The 24,439-nt window shown below is 41.2% G+C and overlaps 1 protein-coding gene across 6 annotated transcripts in view; it reads right to left on the bottom strand.

Annotated features, from left to right (window-relative positions):
* Positions 1-24,439, bottom strand: part of sorcs1 (sortilin-related VPS10 domain containing receptor 1) — a 163,572-nt gene that overhangs the window by 41,825 nt on the left and 97,308 nt on the right. For all 6 annotated transcript variants that reach the window (XR_004339283.1, XR_004339282.1, XM_032562701.1 and 3 more), the window contains exons 4-5: positions 14,746-14,904; positions 8,828-8,901 (exon numbers count right to left, since the gene is read on the bottom strand). Coding sequence is in view for 4 of the 6 variants with exons in the window: in XM_032562701.1 (XP_032418592.1) it covers positions 8,828-8,901; positions 14,746-14,904 (233 nt within the window). In the remaining 2 variants the exon portion in view is untranslated. The remainder of the gene's footprint in view (positions 1-8,827; positions 8,902-14,745; positions 14,905-24,439) is intronic.

Genomic DNA, 24,439 nt, shown 5'->3' with positions numbered 1-24,439 from the left:
CATGAGAGGGAGCTCTTGTCCCAGGAAACACACACACAGCTCCAAAATGTTCCTGCAGAGATTATCAGTGTCATATGCAAATGGCTGCAGACGCTGAGCTCCCAAACTGATTATAGTAGCATCCAATGGAGGTTAGCGGCAAGTCGCTCAGTGCCTCTCAGGTTCTCCGAATCACAAATGAGCTTACACATGTTTCGTGGCTCCATGTGCAGCAGACATAAGTTCCCTGAGCAGCTTCATTAGCAGGGCTAGCACAACTCCAACCGCACAGCGCGCAACCCAAAATAGAAGCCTGACAGCATCAGCAGCATCAGCCCTGAGGCCCGCTTCTCTCCTGGCAGCGCGGCTTGTTACTACGGCACCGCTCCTCTACACTCTGCTCACTGAAGACCATTTGTCATGTGTTGGTTACTGGATGACGACATGCAGAAAACAACTAACTTTGACATAACTTGTGAAGAGGGAGCAAAACAAAGTAATGCAGCAGGAACACAAAATGTTTTTATAGATTTTAGGAAAGAAATTATGGTCAGTGTTAGAAAAATTATCCTCCTGTTCATTTACTCATGAGTTTATTTTACAAGTTATGTTTTCATATTATTCTATTCTTTTTATATTATTCTTTTTTTATTATTACTCTCATATTATTCTTCTTTTTATATTTACTTAACTTCTCTTTCTTTTGTAGTATGTTATTAACTTTGTTTAGGATGTTTGCTTGGAAGCTAAAAACGTTAAACATTCATGTGTTATTAGTTCCATCTGTAACTGATTAGTTGTGGTCAGCCACATGCCCTTATAAGGGCATGTCCATAGGAGGTTTCAGAATGTAAAGACGGTTGGTCAATTCTCTGTGTGACTGTGTGAAGAGAAGCCCAACCTCCTTTTTCTATACAATAAAGAGAAATGCAAAGAAAGAACTGGCAGAATTGAGTCCAGACAGTGTTTGACAGCGATTCGTCGCGTCTGTTCTCAATTCTCCTATTCTGCAGAAAAGAAATCAAAAGAAACCTAATCTCTGTCTCTGGCTGATTCTTTGCAGGTTATGACAAAATAAACCTATCAGTCAGTGTCCAGAGGGAAGCATCTATTCGATAAATCTTTGTATTTCTGTGTTTTATTCCAAAATTAATTGGAAAATGATCAAAAAACAAATGAATGATTCAATTCTGATGTCTCTGTATTTGGTCGCTTGTCACTCCTGAATGTTTCAAATCAAATTAATGTATAATCTAGATTTCTGGAAGATGAGTATCCCAGGACACCCAGAATAAAACTTTAGGTTACTTTCGTAACCCCGGTTCTCTTTCATAGCATTCGTTTCGTGTCTCACTATGGGAACGCCCTGGGCGTGACCTCATCAGAAGCTCCAATTACACTCCACCAGCCCTGATTGGCTGGGGATAAGTCTGTCAGTGCCAGGGAGAGGGGGCATGTCCCACCCCCTGCCTATATATAGGACTGGCCCTGCACAGACAGATCATTCAAAAAAACTCACACCCTCTTCCTCGCTACGAATGAGCAAGGAGGGTGGCTAGGTGAGACACTCACTCATGCTACTCAGAGAAACGGGGTTACGAAAGTAACCTAAAGTTCTCTTTCATAGCATTCGTTTCGTGTCTCACTATGGGAAAATCCTGACTCCCGGATTGCGATGCAGACCCAAGACCGACTGCGGACAATATAAGTCATTGATGGGTGCTTCGTGGCACTGATGCCAAGCTGAGCACTGAATGAGCCAGCGGTTGAGCTGTGACATCAAGCTTATAAAACCGAGCAAATGTATGGGGAGAAGCCCAGCTTGCTGCGGCACAGATCTCCTGGATGGAAACTCCTCTAAAGAGGGCCCATGAGGTGGTCAACCCTCGTGTAGAGTGGGCACGAAGGCCCTCAGGAGGCTGCTGTCCCTTAGAGGTGTAAGCTAAAGCAATTGCAGCAACTATCCAATGTGAAAGTCGCTGTTTTGACACAGGTTTACCAAGGTGACCTTTCGCCCAAGAAACAAACAGCTGGTCACTTTTCCTCAATATTTTGGTCCTATCCATATAAGTGTGCAGGGCCCGAACTGGACAGAGTCCATGAAGACGCTCCTGCATCGCTGAGGAAAAAGGTGGGGGACTAAAAGACACCAAGTCTATTGCCGAACATGACCCCAACACCTTAGGCAAAAAAACAGGATTAGGAATTAAGGTCACCCTTCTATTCCCTGCAGAGAATTTGGTACAAGCTGGGTTCACTGAAAAAGCATGAAGCTCACCCACCCGCTTAGCTGAAGTAAGCGCCAGTAAAAGCGCTGTCTTCAGAGTAACAAATCTCAAATCCACCTGTCCCAGGGGCTCAAATGGAGCATCCATCAGAGCATCCAGATCCAGAGGAAGGTCCCACGATGGGGCAAGGGGTTTAGAGACAGGAAGCCGACGACGAACTCCCTTCATAAACTGGCAAACCAAGGGGTGCTGTCCCACGGTTTTCCCACCAAAACCAACATGGCAAGCTGAGATTGCTGCCAAGTACACTTTTATGGTGGAAAAAGCCTTACCCTTATCCAGCAGGTCCTGCAGGAAAGTCAAAATGGTAACTACAGAGCACTGAATGGATATTTCCTGTGCTTCTGCACACCATTTTTCAAATATGGCCCATATGCAGTCATACAGAGACCTGGTGGTGGGGGCCCTTGCACTTTGGATTGTCTCAATAACATTGTGTGGGAGACCTACAGAGTGTAAATTTAACCACTCACAGGCCAGGCCCATAGTGCCAGCCTTTCTGGGTGGGGGTGGAGGATTTCCCCCCCCGCCTGAGACAACAGGTCCCGCCGCAGAGGTAGAGGCCATGGTTCTCCCTGGAGAAGCTGGATTATCTCTGCCAACCAGTGCTTCGATGGCCAGTGAGGTGCAATGAGAATCATTGACAAGCCTTCAGCTCGAACTCTGGCTATCGTCGGCAAAATGAGGGCTACAGGAGGGAATGCATACAGGAGAGCTCGAGGCCACTGGTGGGAGAGAGCATCCACCCCCAACGGTGCTTCCCGGTCGTGAAGGGAGAAAAACAGAGGACACTGTGTGTTTTCCTGAGACGCAAACAGGTCTATTGAGGCCTGCCCGTAACGCAGCCAGATCATCCTGACTACCTCGGGGTGAAGTCTCCATTCTGCATACAGAGGGCTTCCCCTGGAGAGAAGGTCTGCTCCCCGGTTTAACACTCCTGGGATATGAGTGGCCCTTAGTGACAGAAAAAGATTGCTGCTCCAAGTGACCAGCTTGTGGGCCAGCATATGAAGATGATGGGATCTTAGACCCCCTTGTCGGTTTATGTATGCCACCACAGTTGTGTTGTCTGTCCGAACTAATACGTGATGACCCTTTAGGAAAAGGAGGAAATGTTTCAGTGTCAGGAGAACAGCCAGCAGTTCCAGATAATTTATATGGAACACACACATGTGTCTGTCCCATGTCCCATTCACTGACTTCCCTTCGAAGATCCCCTCGCAGCCTGACAGGGAGGCATCTGTCGTCACCACTTTTCTGCTCTGTATAGTTCCCATGGGAACACCCTGAGATAGGAAGTGTACACTTCTCCAGGGACGTAGGGCTGCTCTGCAGGTGGCTGAGACCCTTATTCGGGGGGGGGGGGGGGGGGGGGGGGGGGGGGGGAGGGGTGTAAGCCCACCATCTGAGAAGCCACCCAACGTTGGACTCCCCTCATATGAAGGCGGCCTAGTGGGACAACGTCTAAAACTGAGGCCATTAGACCCAGTAATCGTCTGCACAGATGGGGAGACACAAAATTTCCCCTGTGAAACAGGGACATGCAGTTCATAAGTGATTTTACTCTCTCCTCTGTGAGTTTCACTCTGGCCTGGGCAGAGTCTAGAAACAGACCGATAAAAGAGATTCTTTGACAGGGAAATAGGATGCTCTTCTCCACATTTATTTTGAATCCCAGATCCAGCATGTGTTTTGAGAGCAACGTTGTATGATCTGCAGCCTCCCGCTGTGACGGAGCTGCAATCAACCAATCGTCTATGTACAGTATGTGGCTACACGTACCCCCTGCTGCCTGAGTGGTGCCACAGCGGCTTCTGTGTATTTCACAAACACCCTTGGGCTCAAGGAGAGGCCAAATGGGAGAACGAGATACTCGTAGCATTTCCCCTGAAATGCAAATCTTAGATATTTCCTGTGTGGTGGATAAATTGGAATGTGAAAATACGCATCCTTGAGATCGATTGATGTGAACCAATCGCCTGGGCGCAGGAAACGTAAGAGAGAAGCGTGTGTCAGCATTCTGAACTTGTATTTTCTCAGATGTCTGTTTAGAGCCCGAAGGTCTAAGATTGCACGCATCCCTCGACCACCTTTCTTTGGGACCAGGAAATATCTGGAGTAAAAACCTGCTTGGCATTTTTCCTGAGGGATTAATTGTATCGCTCTTTTCTCCAATAGAGAGGATATTTCTTCTTGTAGGAAAAAAGCTGCGGAGCCACTGGCCTGCGATTGAATCACTCCTCTGAACTGCGGAGGCGGCAGAGCGAATTGCAGCCGGTATCCACGGTTTATTGTTCTTAAAACCCACTCTGAGTTTGTGCAGTTTGCCGATTTTATCGGTCTCAGTGACAGCGGGCTGACAGGCCAGTTTGTGTTGCATGGGGTAATACCGCCCTCTTGTGGCGCTGGCTTGCAAGACTTCTCGTCTCGCATCGCGCATGCGCAAGGGTTTCCCTCGGTCAAACGTCTGCTTATGGAGGGGAGAGGCTGTGCCCCTATCAGGGAGCGACAAACCATCTCCCCTCTTATTGGTATTTGTTTGTTTTGCAACATCTTTAGCTGCGCCCTCGCTGTTTTGCCTGGATGCGGCAGCTTGTGAAAGTTTAATGTTCTGTGACATAAAACAGTGCTTGTGGGACATGAACTGGGTCCAATGCGGGACATCCCGAACTGAACACGGTTCCCGTTTCATGCGCGCTGAGCGGGCTCAAACATCCCCTCGTTTGTGCGCCGAACTTTGCTGAACTCTATGGAAGGGCTTGGTAACGGAGCCGTGTCTGAGGACGAGTCCAGCTCGCTCTCTGACTTCCAAAAAGCTGTCAGGCCAAACGCTTCCTCCTCCTCACAGTCTGGGTGGACCTGGGTGGCGGCTGATCCGAGCGAGCGGCTTCGGGTTTCTTCGGCCACGAGCCCTTAGCAGCAGCGCCTTTCGGAGGAGGGTTAGCGGCCGTCTGGGTCTTCGGCAATTTAGGGATTCTGAAAGTGGGAGGCAAACGCGCCGCAGCCTGGGCAAAGGTTTGGCGCTGGGATGTGGGACCGGTGGCTGTGTGCACCGGCGCCCGTCTTGGGAGACACAGCTTTAAAGCCTCATCGTCCCTTTTCTTTTCCTCACACCTCTTTTGCATAGATGTAACAGCTGCACCAAACAGGCCCTGAGGGGTGATGGGGGTATCGAGGAGGTCCTCCTTTTCCCTGGTGGAAAGCGCGGTTAAGTTTAACCATCTAGCTCTTTCCTAGAACCATGAGCCCCATAGCTCTCCCCATAGCCTGGATCGCTACCTTGTGGAGCTGGAGACAGTGATCAGTGATGATACACACTTCTTCCCACAGTGTAGCGTCGGGTGATGCAATCATCTCCTCCTCCAGCTAAGCCTGACACGCCATCAGCATGGAAGAAGCGTTCATGGCGCGAACTGATAGAGCGGCCGCCTTGTAGGATTTCTCCGTCAGGTTTGATTGGAAGCGGTCCGCTGCTGAAGGGAGGGATGGAGCCAACCCACCCGAGGACATAGAAGCTTTCGGGTGAAGGTGCGCTGCCACCACTGATTCGACTCGAGGCATTTGGCGGAGACCGTGGTCGTCCGTTCCCTCGCAGTCTAGAACCGAGCCACCTGCCACTGGGTGCTTCTCCCTGTACGGTTTGTTGCACCAGGAAACTGAAAATTCCTCCAGCAACGGTAGAAAGGTAGGAACTGCTTTCCCGTTCTCTTGGCTTTTGGCAGCTTTTTGCCGTCGAAACGTGATCTTGCTGCTTCAGCCTGAACTTCGGGCCACTGGATATGAAGTTTTGCTGCGGCGCGTTTACACACGTCAGGCAGGTCCACATCCAAGGCAGACGAAGAAGAGTCACCATCACCGGCCTGGCTGACGCCCGAAGGTGTAGGTCTTGCGACCCGACCTCGGAGCACAAGAGGCGGTTCATCATCTTCCTCTTCGTCGGTGATGAGAAGCTCAGAATCTGCATCCGAGGCTCCGTCATCACCTGCCATGGGGTAATCGAGCGGGTAAGCTGTGAAGCTATGGCTGCTCACATCCAGTGGCAACGGGTTAACAGCGTCAAGCATATCGCCCCAGCTTGGTCCTGGTTCTGCATCAGGGACCGATGTCAGTCCTTGAGCCGCCGTTTCTTGGCTAGCTGCAGCAGAAGCCAGGATGGGGTCGCCTCCGGACAGTGTCAATTGACGGGCCAGACGGTGACGCAGCACCTTGAGTGAGAGCCGGCTACAATGAGAGCATTCCTCCGATGACTCGAGGGCTGCTTGGGCATGCCTTAAGCCGAGACACGACACACACATTTGGTGAGTGTCCCAACTCGAAATTTTATTTCCACACAGGCAAGCACGTGGACTTTCGTCCGCTTTAGAGTCTGCCTTTCCGGCGTCCATGCTAACTGCAGGAACGATTTCTGTGAAGTATCGCTACTTCTGCCGATATTGCTACCAATGGAGTATTGCTACTCCAGTGAAAAACAGTGAAGCGTATTTCTACCCCGCACAGTTCTTCACAGATAACAGTGCTGTTTTGCAACAGACTGAATGCTAGTTTTCTCCCGATATAGACTACCAGTCTGGAACAAAGCGCCCGGCGATCGAGTTCGCACTCGTATCTATGGACAGTTGAGCTAAGCTCCAGAACGGCAGGCAAAAGAGAAACCAGTCGGGACTTCTGCTCGTAGCGAGAAGAGGTTTTTGAATGATCTGTCTGTGCAGGGCCGGTCCTATATATAGGCAGGGGGTGGGACATGCCCCCTCTCCCTGGCACTGACAGACTTATCCCCAGCCAATCAGGGCTGGTGGAGTGTAATTGGAGCTTCTGATGAGGTCACGCCCAGGGCGTTCCCATAGTGAGACACGAAACGAATGCTATGAAAGAGAGCTACAAGTTTTTCTGAAGCGCATCAAAACATCGGTGAAAAAGTGTTATTGTCCAGGAATAATTTACCTTCTTCTGCAAATACACTGCACTGGTTTACCTTTACACCCAGTTAGGACTTTTAGGGGCTTATGCTGCTTGTGGAAGCTGTCAATACCTCTGGAGCAGTATTATGCTTCTTCATGGTTATACAGATCATAATGCAATAATTCTGCATAAAAATCCTTTTTTATTATCTGAATGCAACATTATTATTTTCTTAGAAACTTTTTTTTATCTGTAAAATGCAATTATCACAATTAACACTAGAAATATATCAAGCTCTGTGCAGTTAGTTTATATGAGTTTCAGTTGTTCAATTGAATTAGTGGAATAAATGAACTTTTGTTCATATTCTAATTCATTGAAATGAACCTGTGCAAAGCATAACCACCCAACACATTGATGATGAGTCTAACACATGAATAATATTAATCTGCACAACCTCTTATTCAATTCTAATTATAATTTGACATCTTTACCACCTGCGTAAAAGAAAATGACAATAACTGACGTGTTTATAGTTTCATAAGAAACGTCCTCGTCTCTCTGCGCTCTCTTCCAAACAGCTGATCAAATTTATTTGGCACAAAACAATCCAGCTTCAATTAATACGCAGCAATTAGAGCCACCCGATTAAACAGTTCTATAATGAAATCTGAATTTCAGAAGGTGCAATTTGTCATTATTTATTTGAACTAATGTTTAAAGTTATTGCTGTGAAGATAATGTGACACACATGTACTCTGCAGCAGCTGACAAATAACATAAGGGAGGTGCTAATTAAATGATGTGCAGGTGTTTTAGGTAATTTTGGTAATTAAGGTGCATTTTTATGTTGTTTTCTGACTGTTATATTCGAAACAGGTTATTTTTACACAAATGGCTCATTAGCATCTGGCTAATAAGCCATTTGAAGTTCAATATTTTTTGAGGTTTTGTTGATTGAGTCCAAGATTCACTGCTAAAGGTTCACTCCTCCAATCTGCTCCTTGAGTTATTAATGCATTCTGAAGTTTATTTGGTGATAAAACTTTTAAAGTAGCCAGTTATCACTGGCTGTGGGGCCTTAACCCTGTGCTTTTTAATGTTTGCCTCAGTTTTTCCTGAATCTTCTAGCAACAAAATAAATAGCTTCAAATCTTAATTTATGAAATGGAAAAAGTCTCCCATAGAGCATATGTACCACTTTATCTTTTCTCACAGTTTGTATTTGGCTTCTTACTAGGGACAAATTCAAGAAAACTATAAAAACAGAGATTATTGTTGTGTTTTCTGGCACAAAACTAACAGTCAAAAAGTCAAAAGAAGCTTATCATCTCATTTTTCTATTTGTTAAATACGTCAGTGTTAGTCCAGAAACATTCTTGACAACATTTAATAACAAGAAGCAGAGAAATGATTAATACCAGAGACAAAAGACCTTTTTTATTCTTAAAATGTCAATATTGTGACAGGTCTAATAAGATCGTTTAAACATCCTTGTTTTAATGAACAATGGAAAAAATGCATAAAAAACAGTTTCCTTGTTAAACTTTTCTTAGAGAAAAAAAATATTTAGACATTCTGTTTTTAGAAAATTACATTTGATGATTAATCAAGTGGTATAAATAAAATATAGTAAACAGGTTATTATCACGATTACTTACCAGTAGAAACGATTAGGAGCCACTTTCTCGTGCACCAGCTGCCATCTTCTTCCAAACTCAACAGAACTGTAAAGCTGTAAAAAACAACATTAGATAAATGTTACTTTTCAACAATCATGTTTCTGTATAAGCACATAAAATAAGACCCAAAGTGCACAAGGCCAACCTTTAGGACGTTAACATTGTGTTTTCACACCAGCATCCAGAGGAGCTCTGCACTCAGACATTAGCATCATGAACTAATTTCAATAAATGTGAATATTATTGAAAAGAATTTATTTCAGAAACTTTATCGCTACTTCAAACACATTATATAGAATAATTACACACAGATGGATGTTTGAAGGTCTTGATTTCTGTTAATTATGATAATTTTCTGCTTGGTTAATGAAAAAACATGACATTTGAAATTAGAATATTACATCACACCAATAAAAAATACAGCCTTCATAAAAAAGTATATTTAATGCCCAATTAAAGGTTGTTCATTTTCAAAAGGTACTTTTAATGAGTTAAACGAGCCTCATGGGAATATTCATATTCTAATTTATCGACTGTGACTGCATTAAGACATTTTGTGGACTCATATTTCTGTAGGAGAATGTCACCGCTCTTCAGAGGAGAGTTATTAAGGAAGAGAGCAAATGACAGCGGTAGTCTAAGTGTAATCAAAGAAACTGAACATGAAACAAGAACCACTGGTTTGTTCCTCTGATCGTTCTGCTGAGATTTCAGCAAAAGCAGATTTGAAAAGCCATCTTCAAATATAAAGACATATCATTTTGTTCTTCTTTAAATGCCTAAAATAACTTTGAGTTGTACAAATGTGTTAAAATAAAGTTTGATTTTGAATGGGTTTGGTTTTGAAGGCTAGTTGACAGATGCAGGAGAAGCAGAGGAAAATTTCTCCTTAAAGTTTCTGGTGTCTAAATTTAGTCCTTAGTGAACTTTTTGTATTTCTCTGGATGAAACATGAGAAAAACACAAAGATGACAAAAAAATGAAATGAAATTCTAATTATTTTTATGATAACGTATCAATTACAAATTATAACATGTAAATTACATTTTAAATGTAAAGGTATAAAGTATATCGTAAACGTGTTACAATTATGTATCAAAAAATAGAAAAACCTTTTTAGAGCATTTTGTACTTTATTTTGGTAGGACATTAAATGATACTGCACCTCTGCACCTATGTTTATGTTATCTTTTTCTATTTATTGATTGATTTACTTTTACAGAATGAAGTTATTCTCACTTTTCATTGTTTTAATCTGTAACCTTTAAAGACTGAAATAAGAGTATTTTTATCCTCAAACATGTACTCTGTTATAGAACAAAGACAAATCTGTTTACTGTGCAGCTTACAAATTCAATCTAATGAAGCTCAAAACTTGTTTCAATGTTAAACTCTGACTTTTCCATTTTGAACGTGAGTAGTGATGCACAGCGTGTAAACAGTTATTTATCAGTGGATGTCCAAAATGTTTGTTTGCATTAATTTGTTTTCTAATTACATCTTACTGAGCCCAGAATAACAAGGTGGAAACAACATCATCCCATATGGATCATCTCTGCTGGAAAATCTGATATTTACCTCTGAAGGGATTTTCTCTCTGCAGCTTTGGACAAAATTATCATTTTACTTCAGATTGTTACTGACCTTTCTACAAGGGAGAGGAATGAAATGTCACTGCTAGGGAAGCTGTTCACAGAGAGCTTCATACAAATATATTAAAGGAAAGTTAAGCAGAAGGAAAAAGTCTAGTTGAAGAACAGGGATCTTTAAATTCAGACAGTGTTCTGCAACTTCTAGCTGTATTTCTGCTTCAACACACCTGAGTTAAATATGAAGTCATTAGTATATATTGAACAGAACCACCTTCACTATTGGCTCCTTCTCAAAAGGTTATTTTTCTGCAGTGCTGAATTTGGGTTAAACCAGTTCAGGTGTCCAAATATTCCAGAATCAGAATCAGAATCAGAATGCTTTTATTTCAGTACAACCCGTCCAAACACAGCAGGCTGCAGCCATCAGAACCGCCCTCAACTTTACACTCAGTTGTTTTAAGAAATCATTTTTTACAGGGTAAATGTTTCCTCCTGGCCACGACAGCTCAACCTGTTTCAGCTCATTTTGGATTGTTGCAGACTTCTGTCAACATATCTCTTCCTGCTTTAAGATGAACTAACTAGAACCAGTTTAAGATCACCATAGTGTTCACACTCACATCAACATTTGGGTTCAGACTTATTTAAATGTCTGAAGTTAAGCATCAGAAAGTCGCATTTAAATTCCTGAGTAATGATGTCATACATCCATGTCATTTTACATCTTTTCTTCTGTTTTTAGTTTTTATTCTCACTTCTGGCTATTTTCATGACTTTATACCACCTTAATTATTGTTATTGTTAAAATTGTTAACTCTACACATATTTGTAAAGTGTCCCAATTTTATTGTATGAATGTATTCAATGACATCCCAGTTAAAAGTTAATCAATACAAATATATTTTTGAAAAATCATGCTGTAATGTGTTCTAATACACATAAAAACAAATATCACTGATTGCTATTAATATGCATACATGAAGCTGGCTAAGCAGATGCAAGAAAAAGGAAGAGAGCAGAGAACTGGGGCAGGAGGAAATCACTTTGACTAATTACCCTCCTAAAACGAGTTAGTGTGTGTCCCAGTAAGAGAGCAGAGGCAGAGAACAGGAGCCGGAGGAGGTGAAGCGGCTACTGGTGGGGCGGAGGGGCCGCCGCCGCTACAGCCTCTGAAAGGTCTCTCAATCAACAAATGTGGCAGCTCTGCCAAAAAGAGGGCAGGCAAAGTGAAAGAGAAGCAGTTTTAGGGTGGAGAGCATCCATGCAACACAGCAGAGCTTGAGTTGGTGGGAGTGGTGGACGATGAGGGAATGAATTATCCATTTCTTCCTTTTTCCCAAGGAAATAAACAGTTATATACAACATTAGTTATACAACATAATGATGGTGAGCACCGCGACTCAAACATTAGTTCTGCTAACATTAAAGCGCTATTGACTCTTTGCAAATATGTCTCCTAATCATTAGTTACCATGGAGAAAACGCCTCACCTGATGTAGCCAAGCATGTATGAAAACACCTTTTAGACTTTTGTATGCTTTTAAGTTTTCTCTGGTGAAAGACAAAACACGGTTTATGACACAACGGTTTAAATCCTGTGGAAAGAATTAAGGCAAATCAATAAAGGAGTCAGGAGGCAGAAGGCACGGATCAGTTATTGGCTATTTATGAAAACCGAACCGCAGATAGATGAGCTTCTTCAACAGACACATCAGCTCAACTTGAACCAGTAGAAACTGGAGATACTGGCAAAAACAACTGGAGAAAACAATCAGTGTCTCTCTGTTCAGTCCACTCATCCCTCACTGCTGACGTCCGTCATGGCGCCTCAACATGATTAGATGCATACATTTTCTGTATTGCAATATCTGATTGCATCACTGATATGAATGAGTGTTTCTCTTCTTACTTTGTAAAAACTGTTTGCTGTAAATTCAGAGTGCTGCTAATTCACGGCTTTCCCCTTCCTCATCAAAAGATTTACGATAAAACGACAGTTTGGTTTTCATCCTGTCTGTTTGTGCAGCCAACACTGCAACACACCACGGCCATTTACAGTGAAGTCAACTAAACAAATAAAGTGATTCACAGGAGTCTTTGCAGGTTGTTTGGACGCTTCCTGAAGAGCAGGATGTCATGCAGAGGGTCAATACCATCGCGGTATTCAGCAGAAGCCAATGCTAAATTGCTAAATCAATCAATTCAATCATGATTTTTCCCCAGGTGTCAATGATACAACATGTCCTGTCGCTCTCCCATCTGCCCACCTGCATGGTTTCCCTTCAGGAAGTGATTCTTGGGAACAAACTTGTACTCATGTTTCCAGAGGATTTATTTCATTTCCAAAAGCGTCTCTGTGATACGGCATCATCTACTGAGGACATCAACACTGATAACAGCAAACTATAACAAATATTGATCAAGAGTTTACATTTCTGGAACAAGGCCTGACCTGAATAATATAAAATAAATATATATTTGTGAATAATGTTTTAATGCTTCAGTAGGAAACACAGGAACCAGTTATTAGAAACTATACCAATCCTACACAGTCAAATGACTTTTAGTGGATTAGAGAAAACTTTCAAACTTGTTGCTGTTGCTTGTAAAAAAAACTGTTTCATTATCGGCCAATCTTCAATTTTAACTCGTCTGTACCTGCGTTGATCTGGCAGGGTTTTGCAGAATTGGTTCTACTTCCAATTCAGTTCAAGTTTATTTATAAAGATAAATAAACCCAATCAGAGGCAGATTTAAAGTCAATTCCATCCAATTCAAGTTGATCCCTTTTATCAAACAATGCAGTCAAATTCAATTTATTATTCAAATTGGCTAAAATGTTTTCTATCAAAGGAAACCCAGCAGACTGACAGAACCACACATGAAAGCTTTCTGCCTCTGTCTCTCTCTCACCAACTCTGCTATTTTGTACGAAAAGGAAGTAGATATGGAATATCAGGGCTTTACATTTCATTTGTTTTCAGCCACAGCTGCTGAGATTTCATTGGTTTTTCACAGAAAGCCTGGAATGGCCCTTTAACTGCAGCTGCTCTTGTTCTGCAGCTCAGCCACATATTTTAACAGCCACCTTCTGACTAAAGCTTTGCTGCTGAACACATATTTACTTTCATATTTCACCTTCAAGCTGATTAATAACCTCAGTATCTCTGTGGAAGATCTTCTTCTGTCATGCTTCTTTACAACAGGATTTACAGGCTGGAGTTGCTGCAGCTCCATTTTCTGGATCTCTGCTTCACATAAGACACATTTAACCTCAAGTCACCGACTCTCACCTTAAAGTGGATCTTTAAATCTGTCTTCTCCCACAAAACGCTGCGCTTACAGCGATTTCATGGGTTTGATCCTTCATACAAGCCGTCTAAATTTAATGTTTCAGAATATTTTTGTTTGGTATTTCTTTAACAAAATATATTGTAACTCAGAATGTTCACATAATTAATGAGGACATCTTGGGTAAAGAAACACATTTACTAAGGAAAATAATATGATTGAGGAACAAGATTAGAGCCAAGAAAAAAAATAAAATCTTTCAGAGTTTTGCTTAAAGTCAGAAAACAGTTAAAACTTTTTTTCAATGTCCCGAATCCTCTGGAACTATTCTGCAAAGAATCATGGGATATTTTATTTTATTTTCATATACAGATCCAAAAGTCCTGCAGCTATAATTGCAGAGAAAAATTATTGTACAAGTTATTGATGAAGGAGAGATGAATACAAATATATGCCACACTTTTAAGAATTTTAACTGTGGGTAAAACCAGGTATAATTTAAAGGCCACTTTGTGTTGATTCATTACATGAAACCCAATGAAACAAACTAAAGTTTGTGGTTGGAACGCAAGAAAATATGAAAAGTTCAGAGCATTGTTTCTCAGACAATAATTCCTAAAATAAAAACTTTAAAAAGCATATCTGGAGCTTTTTGGTTACAAACGTTTTGTTTGGTTTTTCTGTTAGGCTGCAGATTAAATTTCACAGAAGAGAAACATTCAGATTAATGAATAATATCCCTTCAGCTTATGGATGTTTCTGATATGGTTACTTCTGTTTCAGTGACATAATTAGTAAATTCAGTTTAGCTGCAGTGTTTCATCCTCCTGCAGCGACTGTAAGACTTTTTCTTTCATCAGAGCTCCACCTGTTCTCCAGCTGAACTGTCACCGGCCTCCTGTGGAGCTTTAGTCCTCCAGCTAAGAGTCACTTGGATCCTGATGTGGTTTTACTTCGCTGAATGTCGAGGTTCTACCTGTTTAAAAGAAACTGCAGTCATGTCCTCTCCCTCACCTTTTGGTCGTAGCTGTATGCCAGGATCCAGTCCTCCTGTTCAGGGTGAAACAGGAGGCTCAGGATGTAGAAGTTGAGTCGGTACTTCTGGTATGTGGCTCCTTCATCAGAGCTGATCAGAAGGCTGCTCTCTATCTCCGGATCCGTCAACAGCATGATCTTCAAAAGAAGCACAAGATGATGAGAATACAAAGCATTTGGTTATGCAAAAGCATGATGTCAGAAAGAATAGGACAGTCAAACATTTGGATGCGTTAAATTTGTTCCTGGGGATGACACAACCTGAGCGCAGACAGACACATCCTACTTAGAACTGATCATTAATAATTCAACCAGAGACTGTTTATGGGCGGTCCACTCCAAATGTAACTCGCCCTGCAGTTTAAAAGGAATCAATTGTTATTCTACTTTATCAATTTATCAGTTTAAAACAATTGGAGTGTACTGTTATATCTAAAAAAAAACCTGACTCAATCTAAGATTACGACCTGAAATTCTTTCTTCTCCAAATGTGGCTCAAAATCTAGAAAAGAAAACAAACAACTGCAACACGGCATCAACAGACTGGAATGAGTTTTCCACAAAACACGTCAGTGTTAGAAAGTTTTCAGCCCCCAGTGGGCGGCTCATGTTCTGTTCAGTGTGAGCGAGTCACACTGAAAGATTAAAATCCATAACCAACATATTCTATTCTGGAAAACACTCCAGCTGTAATCCTTGTTAACGGCCACACACACCGACTCTCAGTCCAATACTGTAATGTTTAGCCGCCAGCTCATAATAGACAAACTGCAAGGTCAGCACATTGTATTGCTGCACTCATTCCATGATGTAATTTCCATTGGGGATTGGTGTGTGTGGGCGTGTGTGTGTGTGTGAGGTGGGGGGTTCAGTTCTGCTTCTGTCCCACATCAATATGAAGAAAAGACGATGTGAAAACGCTGATACACTCAGCTTTATTGCCTTCATTGCTCAAAGCAAAACGCGTGCGGAGCAGCAGGAAGTGCTGCGGGGAATCGACTGAAAGTTTTAACGCGACTTTTGTTTCTGGCTCTGGGGAAGCCATTTTACCCACAGGTGAAACGCCTGACAAAACGCCGGAGTCCAAAGAAACCCGTTTTTAATTCATACTAACGTTTGAGCACCACGTCTGTATTTCCCAGGGAATTCACAGATCATCCGTCTACATGGTACCAGGTCAGAACCCACTGAGATCCAAAACATCAACCTGGCTTACATCGTAAAGACAGAGAGTAATAAATGAGTGTAATTGGGAAGTAAAGGGTGTTTCCATTTGTTGCTACCATCACCAACAGAAATCAGTGGACCGTGGAAGTTAAGCTTATGGATCTTATTTGGGAAGTTTTAAAAGCAGAACCAGTCCAGAAACCTTCAGTTCACCCTGAGGAAGAAATGAGGAAGAAATGAGGAAGACCTGCAGCCTGATTAAAGCTCCTGAGCTGAGGGATTCTCAGTCCTGCACCCGTTGCCTCAGCGACCCAGTCCTCACAGACCCAGTCCTCAGTGACTAGTTGCCTCAGTGTCAGGCCATATGGATGTAAATCCACAGTCCAAGCTTAAACCTCTGGCTGGAATTGAAAGGAGTTTTCTGAGAAACAGTTTCAGGTTTTAGAGAAACTGATGTTTTTTACCTGATTGAAATTACTAAAGAAAAAATGATGAAACATTTTACTCTCTAGAAACATCAGCTGCCTGATACAGGTGAAGGTATTTTTAATGTCTTCACATTTTAACACTTTACAACAAACTTAATGTAGAAAAACAATAAAAAGTTTTTCTTTTAGTGTGCAAATAAAACTCTGAAAAGTGTGGCATAAACGTTTTAGCCTTTATGTGGGGTTGAAAACTAACGGTGCAATTTGGTCTTTTGCACCGTTTATGTAACTGTCTAATATATAAACCCATATAATACAGTTGAAGGTGTTTTGGTTTATATATATCAGTGATTCTTGAGAAGTTGGACAAAATGGGTTTAAATTTCCCCCAAAAATTTTAATTATTCCTCAAGCTTATGTATACAAATATGACAAATAATGTTTTGGAAATGAAGGTGAACTGAAGGTGGTGACAAAGTTAGTAAAAAGAAAAACTTGATACATGTGAAGTAATGCCATTTATGTAAAATGATTTGTCAACATTATCACTGAAAGAGTCACAATGTCAGTTAAAAACTCTGATGGAGTTGACAAAATGACAAACTACCTCAATTTATATGATGTTATTCTGAAGGAGGCCATATTGTAGCTCATCAGGTCCAGGAAATCTTTACAGTTTACAGAAATTAAACATTTATTTCACAAAACTTCATCCAAATTTTGTAAATTGTCAGTTATGGTGTTGACACATCATGGTTGTGATGAACAAGTTAGGAATTAAACAGAAGAAAAAACTAAAGTATAACATAAGCTAACTAGCCTAGCCTAGCCCTGTTAGCATAGGAAGAGAAAGGAAGACGTCATGGGGTCCTCAGAGGTTCTGATGCCCCCCAATAATGCCAGATTTTTTTACATTCTTTTTGAATTGAGTTAGAAAATATATAAAAATGATTTTTAATTCAATTTATTGATACTTTTATAATTATTTATTCAAATACTTATATTTAATTTTCATAATATATTATCTTAGTATTCCTTTAATTGTTTTAAACTATTATAATGTATTGAGTTCTGCTCCAGGACAAGGGATTTTACAGACATCATCCACCTACTACAATGTTTAAAATAAAAAATATTCGGCAAACATTGTTGTGCTCACATGGCCCAGGTTAGTTTAGTCAGATTTTTGAAAAAATATATTTTGTGTATTGTTTTTATTAATTTTGTGCTTTATCCATAGGACCTGTTTTGTCTCTCTTCTCAAGAATCAATATATGCCAGGTATATTAATTATGCACTGGATCCTGTTCAGATAAAATCCCAGTACAATACATGAAAGTTTATTTTTCAAGAGACAAAGTGTGAAGAATTTCTATAAAAGTGGATATTATTAAAAGAAACCTAATTTAAATAAATGTAGTAATTTGCGTATTTCAGATTTATGCTGAAAGCAGGAAACGTACAAACTGAAAGCCTTTGTGTGGTTTTATTAAACTTCCCCACAGTTGAGAAAGTGTTTCATTTTGTCAATAACTGTCCATTATGAGAGCTGGACCTCCAGCGACTGCATCTCCGCCAACAACTCGATGGAAGTTGTGCAAGTAAAGATCCTGCTTCGCGCACCAGGACTCACATTTGGTTTCAAAATGGCTCTTAGCAGGACGGAGTCTGCGTGGCCATTATGTCGTCAGACAGCAGAGAGAATCTGAGCGCACGCTGCTCTCTCCGTCGATATCCTTCTCTGCGTGCCGCCGTCTGGCGTGAACGTTTCTGATCCCTCATGCTGCCGAGTCATTTGTCAGGACTCGTTTCTGTTAGAGCTGCCACGGTGGGCAGAACCGCCGGCACCAGTTCATCAATCAGAGACGGCGGTTTTAATGCCACATGCGTGCGGAACATGTCGAACAGCCCAATCCAAAGTGTTTGTCTCACTCAGAGCTGCAGCCCAGCAGCAGACCGCTTTCTACCCGGCCGCTGTGTTTCTGGTAAAGTCTAGATTACGCTACCTATGCTGGCATCCTCACCAACATCTGCATTCATCAGAAGGAAGAAAACAGTTCATTCTGCAAAAATATGTAAATGGATTTTAAAAAATGAGGTGCAAAGCTGTATTTTTGAAACAGGATCAGGATTCCATATTATTCTTTTGCGAACATAACCGATGCAGGCCGCTGCAGGACACGAGCCAGAATCATATAAAGAAACATATTCAGCTCCATAAAACAACAATAGTGGGAGAAGATGGAGGATTTGCCTCGTTGTGAATGTTTTACAGAATGCAAAAGCCTAAAATAAAACCGGGATGTTTATGTTTAAAGGAGTATGCAGCATGGAAATAAAAATTAAATTTAGAATTCAAGCTTTTCCTGCCAATAACCAGCAACATCCTGACCTGCAGCCATCTGCTGCTCATATGCATTTCAGGGACAATCATTCTCCTTCTTACTCATTTTAACAAGTAACTCCAGCTGATCAATACTTTTAATAAAGCAATGGCTAATATGACTCGGCCTATAAAAGGCAGCCTCTGTTATTGGCCTTTCGCAGCTGATTGGTTTGGTTTCACAGGAGCGGAGGTACTGGACGGTTTTACTCCATCTCCAGCTGAAAACAAGCCTGTCGCTGTTACTGGACACTGGCTTCATCAAACTGGAGGTACTGGTTTCTCATAGTAGATCCAGACGTGAAGCAGAAAGAAGGCTGAATTTTAAGTTTATTTCCTCAGCTCAGCTCGGGTGTTAAATTAATTATTATGTGGTGAGAGAAAAAAACAAGAACCAAAAAGATTATCAAAGGAGTAAATAAAGTCAAAATAACCTGTTTCATTATTAATAATTCCTAGATCTTAAAAGAGAAACAAATTTTCACTTCTAAATCTTAGAAATATTCTAACACCATGGTTAAAGCAAACAAACAAAAAAAAACTGGAAGGACTCAGTATTTCATGATTCTTATCTAAAAAAAAGAAAATGATCCACACAGTTAGATATTTATATTTATGGTGATTTACAGGTTATAAGAAGTATTATGAGTTTTCAAGTCAGTGTCATTTAATAGCATAATGAAGTAACTGTTACCTTCAATTTAAAACTGCTGTGTATTATACAACAAAACTTTTCATATAACTTTTAAATTGGCCTCTGTCTCTTTAAGAAGATGCTACTCTGCCTGACATATGATGAGCTCAGCAGACTCGCTTCCACCAGGTGCTTCCTGGTTGCTGTTTTAACAGCAGAGGACTAGTTATAACTAGTTATCCCCCTGCCTGACTGCATTACCAGCCATGTAAGGCTGTCGTCCTTCCAGTGAGTTCTGGCTTCGTCCTGGTCTGCATTAATGGGCCTAGAAGTGATTATCCTGGTTATGTTATGACCAAAGGTCATTGTTAGAACATCAAAGACTAAGGGTCAAAGTTTGATGACCTAGAGGGACACGAGAACTGAAGTTTATGACCCAGAGAATCTCGGGAACTAGAAATGCAGGATGACACCAGAAGAGACTCTGTGTTGACAGCTGTGTTTTCTGTTTTCTGCACCTTCTATGCAAATGATTTGTAACTTAAACCACGCCTCAATGTAATAAATATGCAATTGCAAAGGAGCACGTTAGAACTGGTCCGGAGACAGAGATAAGGAGTTGAACCTGGGCAGAGTTCTCCGTTCAATTGTAAGAAATTTAACCGTCTCTCTGTGTTCTCATTTTTGTCCAGCAAGAATGTCAGGTAATAGACCCAACAGTCATCCTTTTGACAGGAAACTGAGAACATTGTCTTTTGACCCAGTTCAGAACGTCGATCTTTAGTACAGATCTGTAACATCTCGTCCTGCCAAGAGAAACCTTTTATCCAGGCTTCGGTTTAACTCCAACAGAAACATGGTGTCCTTTTCACCGGCTGTCCTTGGCCCAGAGTTTCTGTCCTCAATATTTCACCTATTCGGGTTCCTCAGAAAACAAGTGAGGAAGTCTGTCACTGACAGGAAGTAGACAACCAAACGCTCTCCAAAATCACCTCTACTTTCCGTATTACTCCTCTGTGTGAGCGGATTGAATTCTGGGTTATTTTGTGCTAATGCCCCAGCAAGCCACGGAGGCAATAGTGGATTATTCCCTGTATCAGCAGACTGAGGGAAAAAGCTAAAGTTAGCTCCAGGTTGTGCTTAAGTCAGAGGAACCGAGTCTCATAATTGAAGCCAAAGGGCAGAGAAAGGGGAGCAGCTCCAGCCAGGAGGGAGTAAAGTATTCACAAGGGGTTGATAAATGTCAGCGGTAAACATGCTGGAAGGGCTAAAGGTCTCAAAGCCTCCTGTTGTCAATCCCAACCCCCTTTAGTCGCTAATGTAAGGCAGGAACACGGAGAAAAACCGGAAGGTTCAGTTCATCCATGGACAAATACTGTTCCAGTGAAATCTGGACATAAAGATCCAGTCCACTGTTTTTATCTTTATTCACATTTTAACACAAACTTCACTGCATTCATCATCATTCTGAGCGACACAGAAAGGAAGTGGAGCTGCGAGTCATCAGTTTTAACGCTGCGTCTCTTCCACTTTTCCACATAAAGTCATTGTTGTGAATTGCAAAAGATTCTCAGTTTTGCTGCAGATGGTCCATCCTCTCCAGGTCCAGATGATGGACTGACCAGAGCTCTGGGATGTTGTTGTAAAACCCAACCCTGCTTTAGAACCGTCTGCCTGTCCGGTCTGCTGGTTCAGTCATGATGATGGTTCTCTAGTGAGCCAGAAACAGAACAGCTGCATTAGCTGCTCCTAAAGGTCAAATTACACACAGATTAACTCAATGACTGAGTAACTCCTGAGCACAGTTTCAGGATTTTATTTAGGGGTGTCACAGTAAAGTGGCTAAATTAAAACACATTCTCAACGTTACCTCGTGTGAAAACTGCATCTGGTCTGAAGCTGTTTTTACTCTGACTGAAGCTGATTGGATCAAAATGGTCAAATAAAAACATTTTTCTACCAGTGGATTTGTCTCAACCATCACAGCGGCGACCCATTAGCACGGCGCTGAATGAGACGATGAGCAGAACCTGAGTTAATGCTGACACAGAAGAGGCCACTGAAAGCACTGAGGAGTTAACAGCCCTGCAGTCCGACATGCGCCGGTGTGTATCCATGTGGAACTGAGTTAACTCTGCAGAGCGTCTGCACTGACGGCAAATCAAATCACTCACTGCTTTTATCAATGAATATTCATGACAAACTCTCCATCAAACCCCATCCAGCCCAGTGTCTCTCAGCGCAGGACATGAAGGAGTTGATATAATTATTACCACTCCTCTTCCTCGGCATCGACCAGGTGCTTTCAGCTGTTTGATCCGACTTATTAAATGCAACTCCTGTCTCTTGATCTGAGGCATTTAAGCCTGCTGCTAATTGAACGCTGCCTGACATTTGAGCTCACCCAGACCCTGCCAGACCTGACAAACATGTCAGCTTCCGTCTTTCAGTATAATTGGGTTTCCATCTCGGCTCGGCCAGCCGGCCCTGGTGGCGGCGCTGAGGCCGGAAGGCCGGCGAGGCGTGAATGGAAACCCAGAGATACAGGTTCATTACGTACGGATGATCCCAGACAACACAAACTACAGGAAGTCTCTTTCTCTGGACATCTGATCTAACGTGACTTGAACCAGAGAAATAATGACTCCTTCCAGCTGCAGTCATCAATTAATAACATAACATTTACCCTCTGGTGAATATTTACCATAGAACTGGTGTTTCAGGTCTTTCTAAAAGCCAGGCTTTTTTCACAAATGTCATATATGTATCAATATTTACAGTCCAAAAACTAATAAGGTAATTTAAAAGAGGCTTAGAATATCATAAAAAGGGTTATGATGTATGGCTCACAAAAGCACAAAATTCTGTTTATGTAACACTCACGATGTGTTTACAGTTTATAGAACAATCAGACCAGTGCTGGGTTCGGCTACGGGAGTAGAGAAATGTGCAGGTGTATTAATGACCACAGACCAGAAAATAAGTTTAAACTGCCGGCTTATTATTTGTTGAAAAGAAAAGAAACAATAATATTACAAACAATTGACGTACAATGACACAAAATTAAATCCAAAATAGTTTCCCCGTTTCTTTCAGAATATTGTATTTATCCCTGCTTGAAATTTTAAACCTAATGTTAGGTATTAAAGGATACTATTTATTTTTACCTAGGTTATAGTTCCATGTAAGTTCAAGTTGATACTGTTAATCTATTTAATTTACAGTTTGGTTGTTTTAATCTTTTAAATCTAATTTTAATTATTTAGTTCTTTTAAGAAGTTAAGGTTTTTTAATTTCCTGTTTTAACCATTTCTTGTTTCTATTATAGCCAACAAACAATTTCACATTAAACACTAACAATGGATATTGAATGTGGTTCGAGAAAAGAAAAAACAATAAAACACAACAAAAACAATCCAGCAAAAGACCGAATAACTTGTGCTTCAAATCAGTGTCTTTTCTTTCTGATGATCCTGAAGGGTTAATCCCGTTTCTCTGAATGCAGCGCTATTTCAGCAGGAAAACATGGGCAGGTCATACCAGTTTGGATGAATTGCAATGTCCAGCAGAGGGCGTAGCTCCTGCTAGACGGCGGTTACAGGGCTCCTGGGTTACGGCTCGCCATCTTGTTTCTCACTAGCGGAATCCAACTCAGCAATTGACTCGGAATTTCCCGGTCCAATTTCCAGCAGAACCTTAAAAGGCCAAGTCCAGTTCTGTAACATATAACACTCCGAACGCAGTCAGTAAAAAAATGCGGAAAGTTCCTCCTCCGAAGAATGGAAAAGGTTTCCAGTCAGCAGGTAGACTTTTTAATCGTCTATTTTCTCTTATCTCTCTCTCTTTTACAGCACAACTCTTAGCTTCTTCGCTCTTTCTGCTTCTTCTTCGCTCTTTCTGCTTCTTCTTCGAGCGCCAGAGGACGTAGCAACCCGGTTGGCTGGAGCAAGTCACATGGGCTACACATCAATGTGACCCTTCAGAATAAGAGATTTTACTCAACTTGACGGTTTTAGCTGCTGACAAAATAATACTCTGTTTTATACAAAAATTTTAACCAAATAAAATAACATAACATGAAATACAGCATTCTTAATGTTTGTAATTATTACTTTTAATATTTTTAACTATTTTAGGACCTATTTATTCTCTATTTATTTATTTCCTATTTATGCATTTTATAGCTAGTTTCTATGGAAAGGCTTATTTTTAATGAGGCTATATTAACCTGGGTTACATTTACAGAAAGAAACCTTTACTATTTTGATCATTTTGTTTTAATTTCCAACCAGAATCTTGTTGATTTACGACCACAGTTTGGGTCCTGACTCCTTATCTGCTTGTTTAGGTCTTCTCTTAGAACGGCCCAGTCAAAGTCCAGACCTCCATCCAATTCAGAATGTTGTAAGACCAAAATGATTTTTATTCAATTTGAGTAATCTTAAATAATAGTCAACAAATTCTGTTTCTAAATGTGACAAGAGGAATTTCATGAATTATGTTGAAGAAAATGTGCAAACATGTTATAAATGCTGGGATGTTGCAACCAAAAGCAGCTTAGACTCTTACAGTTAGCTTACAGGGCTAACTGAGGTGTTGATGATCAGAAACAACAGATATCAAATCATGCAAAACACTTTAGTCACTGAATTTTCTTTGGCTTTTAGCTTCATATATTTTAGCTAGCCATCTGTTGAACCACATTAACCAGGATTTAGCTAATCAATCTTTTTTAACAAACAAATTCCAGATAGTGAGGGTGTTTTATCTGAAGTACTTTAATCTTCCACTACTGCTGTGTCTTTTCACCATTTTTATTCATTTTGTTCACTGAGTGCTGGAGTCAGAATAAGAGGCGCTTCATGGCGTTTGCTGATGACTCTGTAATTGAGTCTCTGGATCCAGAACCAGAATCAGTGGAAGAGTTTTATCTCCTGGTGGGAACGCTCATTTCTAACATCAACGTCTCAAAACCAAATGGAAAGGCTCCTTTCCATTTCAGAAAGAAGCCTCCACCTTGTTCTGCCGTTTTTATCCATGGGCAGGTTGTTGAAGTTGTAC

The sequence above is a fragment of the Xiphophorus hellerii genome, chromosome 5 (assembly GCF_003331165.1).
Source record: "Xiphophorus hellerii strain 12219 chromosome 5, Xiphophorus_hellerii-4.1, whole genome shotgun sequence".
Lineage (NCBI taxonomy): Eukaryota > Metazoa > Chordata > Actinopteri > Cyprinodontiformes > Poeciliidae > Xiphophorus > Xiphophorus hellerii.
This window is presented reverse-complemented; position numbering and strand designations above follow the sequence as displayed.